The sequence below is a fragment of the Talpa europaea genome, assembly GCF_964194135.1.
Source record: "Talpa europaea genome assembly, chromosome: 12".
NCBI classification, from domain to species: Eukaryota; Metazoa; Chordata; class Mammalia; order Eulipotyphla; family Talpidae; genus Talpa; species Talpa europaea.
Genome location: NC_140079.1, coordinates 92,262,884 through 92,269,697, shown reverse-complemented (window position 1 = coordinate 92,269,697; position 6,814 = coordinate 92,262,884). Strand labels below are relative to the sequence as shown.

Sequence of the window (6,814 nt, the reverse complement as noted above, 5' to 3'; positions counted from 1 at the left end):
ATTCAGTCCCTGTAGGTCTATTTTCCCTTGAGCCCAAACTTGTTGCTTTTCTTTCACAAACCCAAGCTGATACTTTGGCACTGAGGTGTGATATCAGCAGCCACTCAGCCTCGTTCCCCGCTGTTGTGCTGCCCCTAGGTAGGGGGCTGTCTTTGCGTGCCTGACCCAAAATGACACACTGTTATTTCTACATCCCAGCCCACAGGAAGTCAGGAGACTAGGAAAGGGACGAATGACCCTTCCCTTTAACAGCATAACTGGAAGTTGCAGCTGTGGCTTCTGCTCACAGCGCACTGTCCATGTGCATGACCACTCCTTGGTATAAGCCTGGAGGGGTTGGTGGGGGACATCATTTGCTACGTGCCCAACTATGAAAGAAAGGCGAACAGAGACTGGAAGACAACCAGCAATCCTGAAGGGAAGAAAGGAAGAAATCTGACTCTTTCCTTCCTTTTTCTTTTTCAGATTAAAAAATTTTCCTGAGTAATTGCAAATGTAGGAACTTTTTAACACTCCAGTGTGAAGACTCTGTACCAGCATGTCTTCCTACTACAGGAACTATGGGTATGAAGAAGATCCAGATCCAGATTACCCTGACTCTTCAACATCTTGGAACCACACACAGGGGTTGAACACTCAGGATTATCCAGTTTCTTTGGGGAATCCAGACTACCCTGGCTCCAGTGGCAATCCATACTCTTCAGGCTCAAGAAGACTTTCAGAGCACCCTATTCCTCTAGCAGAACCAGATTATCCTGGATCTAGGAGTAATCCATATGATCCCGGATCACCCAGAAAGCCAGACTACTCTGAATCCCAATGGAATTCTGATTTTGCAGGTTCCAGGAGTAGAAACTATGCAGGTTCTAGAACAAATCAAGATTATGTTGACTCCTTAGGGGAACCAGACTACCCTGGAGCTCCTAACCCAAGAGCCAATTCCAGCCATCCCGGCTCCAGAAGGAATCCAGACTATGCTGGTCCTGGAATCAATCCCTACTTCGACTCTGTGGGAGAGCCTGATTATCCAGGTGCTAAGAATCAACTCAACTCTATAAATGTTTTTGGGGAACCAGACTACCCTGGTGCTCAGGACTATAACAACTCTCCGAACAAATGGGGGGAGCCTGATTATCCAGGTGCTGAGGATAGTCCTGATTATGGCTCTTCTGAGATGCAACAAATGAGCAGGGGGTAAGTTCAGGCTTCTTCTTCTATTGGGGGTGCGGCATGGGTGGTGTCTGGTTGGTGTTATTTGGGCCAGCGACATGGAGGATGGTTTCCATGACCTGAAGTTGTGGTGAAACTTTCATACCTACATATAGATCTTATTTGGGTCATAACTCTTAGCCCAAGGCTTCAAGTCCTTATCTGAACTTAATTTTTCATCAACTTCTACTTGGATAATGTGTTCCCCTGTCTCCTACCTCTTTCTAATTCAACCCCTACAAGATATTTAGATCCCCATTGTTTTGGCCCTGCCTGCATCTGCCGATGAGGTTACGGGTAAGAATTAATAGTTAGAGGGGCTCCTGGTGGTGCAGCGGTTGAGCGCTGGGTTGCGAAGCTGCCTGCAGCCTCTGCAGCACCAGTTTGATCCCAGCTGCTCCCCGGCTACCGGAGGAGGGTCCCATATGGTGCGCAGACCTCTCCTGCCGCCCGCTGCTCCCCTCAGCAGTGTGCTTTGGTCCTTCTGCCTGCTCTGCTCCCCACTCTGGCTCTGGTGAATTCTCTCACCCTCCCGTGCTTCTGACTGTACCCAGTGCTTGTATAAAAAAAAAAAGAATTAATAGTTAGAAACCCAAGTGTTTTAGCCAGAATTTCATCAACAGGGGAGTATTTTAGTAAAGAAAATCTTTTGAAGATCTAACTCCATGAAGGCAATGTAATTCCTCAGTTGCTTTTTATACAAGATGCTTGAGCCATTCTTGATTTTTTCATTTCATTTTTTACTTTACTGAAATTATTATTGTCCAAATTGATCACTTTTTGTTTGTAGATTTGATTTCTTGATCTTTTGCTTTGATTTCATAAAATTTTATCAATTATAGCTTTTGTCATTATGGGTATCCCTTTAAGGCTGTTTTTTTTAAATGTTAAGTCCAATTTTTCCTGGGGCAGATTCTGTAGATCTAAATTTTGTCAGGATAAAAATCTTCCATCAGTTGTTGGTCATTGAAAAATTTTATTGGGTGAGAATAGATATCCCAGGTCTTTATCTTTGTGTCCTCATCCCCTAGCCCATGCCTAACATGGCTAGCTGTCATAGTAGCATTTGTGGAAAGGCTGGTTGGGCGGATGGATGGATGGATGGATGGATGGATGGATGGATGGATGGATGAATGAATGCATGCATGCCTGAGTGACTATCCTGACCATGCCTCTGGATGGATATTGAATCATCATTTTGGATTTCAGGATGCTCACGAGAACATCTTCAATCCAGCCCTCGTTACATCATGGTGCCTATGGCCCTTTTGGGAGGGAGAGTGAAGATTACCCTGACAGCATTGAAATGGCATCAATAGCAAACTCGTATGACCGCTCTGTGCCAGGAGATCCTGGAAGTGGCTACAGTAAGCATTTGTCAAGATGAGGATCATATTCTGGGAAGAAAGTAGAATTTAGTAGAATTGGGGGAACAGCCATCAGAGAGTTGCAGCAATGAGAGAATTGGTTTATCCACTTGTAACACCCACCTTATCAAGGTTGAGCATTTAGGGTCTAGAACAGACAAGCAGCAGCATCAGTTATCAAAGCAGGCCAGGTAGGGATTTTGGAAAATGGGGGTGTGCATACCCTGTGCCTTTGTGAGGTGACTGACAATTAACGAAGTTCAGCCTATTGTGGTTGTGTGGGAATGTGGGTTCTGTGTAGCCAATTCTCCAGATTTTTCAAAAGCCAGACATCTGGGTTTTTATGTGAAACCTCCTGATCTTCATGTGCTTCAAAATAACAAAATATTTTTGACACAGAGCCGGGAAAATGCAATCACTGGTGAGCTGGGTCCTGTTGGTACACTGCCTGTGCCTGCCTTTGATCCAGTGCGTCCTCGAGGTGCTCAGACTGTTAGCATTTGTGTGTGTTCAGAAGCTACTTTCTAGAACAGTTTTTGGTTCACAGTGAGGAAGGTACAGAGGTTTTCCTTTTGACCCCCTACCCTGATGATGGCACAGCTTCCCCATCGTCAATATCCCTCATCAGAGCGGTACATTTGTTATAACTGATGAACCTCCATTGACACATCATCATCACCCAAGGTCCAGAGTTTACATCGGCCTTCCGTTGGTGTTGTGTACTCTGTTTGGACAAATGCCTATGACTTTATCCACTACAATGGCTCAGTCATTTCGCTGCCTTTATTTATTTATTTATTTATTTATTTTTGTGGTAGAAGAACTGGGGTATAGGCCAGAGGTACAGGGGGTGAGATTATTCACCAGAGAGAGAGTGGGAAGCAAAACAGGCAGACTGACTGAAATACACTGCTGAGGGGAGCAGCAGGTGAGACAGGAGAGGTCTGCAGCGCCACACGGGTCAGCTCCCTGGCCATGGATTTGAACTTATGTTGCAGTGGCTGCCGATAGCTTGATAGTGCTGAAACTTAACCCCTTGCGCCACCAGGGAGGGCTTTATTTTTTTTTAAAAAAATTTTTTTTAAGATTTATTTATGTTTCTACAAGAGGTGCGGGAGGGTGAGAGGATTCACCAGAGACAGAGTGGGTTGCAGAACAGGTAGACAGACCGAAATACACTGCTGAGGGGAGCAGTGGGCTAGACTAGAGGTCTGCCATGCCATGTGGGTTTTTCCCTGGCTGGCCAGGAATTGAACTCGCACTGCCGAGGCTGCGGACAGCTTCACAGTGCTGCGCTCAATCCGCTGCGCCACCGGGGAGGCCCCAGGGAGGCATTTAAAAGCCCTCTGTGCTCTGCCTATTCATCCCTCCCTCCTTAGGCAAGAATCCTTCAGACTCAGAGTTGTAATCTATTAATAAGTTGTGATACTCACCTTTAAAATTAAATAGTAAAGAATGGCATAGAATAAGAAAACACCAGAATGCTGTTACGTAGTCAAAGTATTGTTCCATGAAGGCTGTTCTGTCATTGTGGCCTGGATCTCAGCATGACAATTATTTGTAACCATGACTTAAGAATCGCTGATCGAAGCTATTTGTAATTAGCACCATTGCTTTTATATTTGTGTCCCAAGTGCTTAATCATTTGACCTTCAAGCTCACAGTCTCAGTCTTGCTGACACATGTTCAGTAATATCTGGAGTGGTGGGATTAAATGGCAATGTCTGCTTCCTCTTCCTTCTAGTGAACCCCACTTTTGTGGGTGAAGTTAACTTGGACCAAGCTTATAGGAACCCACCGTCATCTGGACATGATTGGCTTAAGTCACCCCAAGGTAAGACTTAAGGGGACAGTGACCAAAACATCAGCCTTGGAGAAGGATCGTATCCAAAGTGATGCAAGCTTTGCCATTTTCTTGGGGCTTCTGGTGTGGTACCTGACACAGTATTCGTGTGATCTGTCATGATGTGGGGAGGGGAGGGCTTCTTTTAGACACGTGGAGTTTTTTTCTTTTCTGGATATCAAGGTGTTTTCATAGGACTCTTTTGGTTGCAAGTAGCAGGAACCCAGCTCACACTGGCATAATAAGCCCAAGGAGAATTTGTTGGCTTGTGTGACAGGAAGGGTATGGGAAAAGCAAAGAATTTAAGGTACAATCCCCTTCTGGCTTCTAGTACAGCTCCTGGCACATGGTAGGTGCTTCAGACACACTTGTTGAAGGAACCGGGGGCTAGGGGTTCAGTGCCACCTGGACTCTCTTTTTCTCACTCTGTCTCTCTTCTCTGCTTGACTCAGCTTCTCATAAACGTCACTTCCTTTGTCTCTACCCCAGTCAAGCCTTCTCCAAAGTCCGGGGCAAAGACTTATCCTCAGCTGGGAGCTAAGAGTCTCACTGCAAAGTCTCTCTTTCTCCCTGGGTCAATGCCAAGGAAAGACTCTAACCAGACCTATTGGAAGCACATACCCACATTTGGACTGATCATTTCACCATATGAGAGAAGACATATCCATGCCCCCAACTTTTTCACGAGGTCATAATTATCAGACCATCTACATTCATATAGGCATTAAAATTATAAATATAAGTTCTAGTCCATACAATTAAGAAGAAAATCTTACCCTTTGATTCTGAGTCATTTGGAAGAATCCCTGCCTTCTCTTTCTAGAATCCCATTGTCTTTAGCGAAGGATTCTGTTTCCGATTTCTTACCTAGCTACCAGTGCAGACCTCTGCAGGAATACACCTCTTTGTCAGGAGAGTTATGTTGTGATTTGTGTGTAGCTGGCTTTGGCCATCTCCTGGCATTTTAAAAAAGTGAATGGCATTTAAAAAAAGTGAATGGGGTGTCCCTTGGCCCTTGTCATCCTTCTTCTCGGTGGTTCCCAACAATGCCAGCCTGACTGCCCTGTGAGGTCCTTGGAAGACTGCCCCAGGGGTGCTAAGTCTTGGAGAAGGGAAAGATGCCGTCTCATGACAAAGTACATGAAATCATCTTGGAGGTCGAGGATGTTTCATCTGGAGCCCAAAGCCATTCCTTCTCAAGTCAGATTGTTCCAGAAAGGGTGCTGATGAACACGAGCTTCAGCATGGCCTCGTTCATTTCTGACATTGATGGGCCAGACTCTCAGATTTTCAGCAGCCAGAGTGACAAAAAAGGCAAGCAACCATTATGGTTAACAAAGTCTTCGACTGGATGGTTCTGTCACCCCTTGATATCCCAGAGAGCCTGGGCATAGACATGCTTAGTACATCCCATGAAAACATTCAAGGTAACAAGACACTGAGGGAAGTAAGACACTTAGCAAGGAACAAAGATGGCTTCCGAGTTTTCCACTGGGTTCTTTTAAGACACTGAGTGAGTTGAAAGTTTGACAGATGACCCAAGGATGTTGGGGACCGAGAATGGGGTCCCTTTGGGAGCCTGTGATTCCTGAGAAGGACTTTCAAGGTCAATCAGTGCCTGGAGCTCTGCCAAGCATTTTCTTTTTGTTATCCTTTCCTCCTGGTTCCAAACCTTTGGGGCAGGTCCACTTGTCATTTCCATGTGTTGGATGAGGAAACAGAAGCTCACCAGGGAAATGAAAGGACCAAGCAGATCTGGGACTCAAATGCCAGATTCCCAAGCCTGACCCTGTAGTCCATTCCCCCCTCCCTGGACTAGGTGACAGGAGGCTTCTTATTGCTCAGCTGACCACAAAAGCGTGTCTCAGCTGAGTCCTCCCTGCCTCTCTGCTCTGGAGGTCAAACACAGATGTTTATCTCCCATAATCCCCCAGGGGTAAAGTCCAGCTGCTCTCCGTGATTTATGGGAGGGAAATTGCCAAAGCATTTTGTGGGTTTGTAACCAGAATTCTGGGGCTTGTGCTGCCCATCACCACTGAATGCGAAAACAGAGACAGGAATTGAATCTTGAAGGTGCGCTTTATTCAGAAGGCCATCAATTCTGAGAGGATGGTGGGGTCATACCCTACAGAAACTGCTTTAACAAGTCATTTGGAGCTGGCTTTTTATAGTGAGTTAAACGAAGACAGTTGTTCTTCAGTGAGCAGGCCGCCATCCTGATCGGGAGCCAGTGCTGTCCAGTCCCCAGGGCTCCTTATCACTCTCCTGGACATCTGGACCCAAGCGCATTCCTGCTTGCTGCAGCTGGTCTTCTGATAGTTCTAGAACGTGTTCTCCAGACACATTTAGGACTGGAAAATTACCCCAGATTAGCAGGCCATGAGCAATGTGTATG

General features: G+C 45.8%; 1 protein-coding gene across 1 annotated transcript in view; it reads left to right on the top strand.

Moving 5' to 3' along the window:
- Positions 1-538: 538 nt before the first annotated feature.
- Positions 539-6,814, top strand: part of TMC5 (transmembrane channel like 5) — a gene marked incomplete at both ends in the record, with an annotated part of 32,228 nt that continues 25,952 nt past the window's right edge. Inside the window, 3 exons of the mRNA XM_084250229.1 lie at positions 539-1,194; positions 2,419-2,576; positions 4,321-4,410. Of these exons, the coding sequence (XP_084106355.1) occupies positions 539-1,194; positions 2,419-2,576; positions 4,321-4,410 (904 nt within the window). The remainder of the gene's footprint in view (positions 1,195-2,418; positions 2,577-4,320; positions 4,411-6,814) is intronic.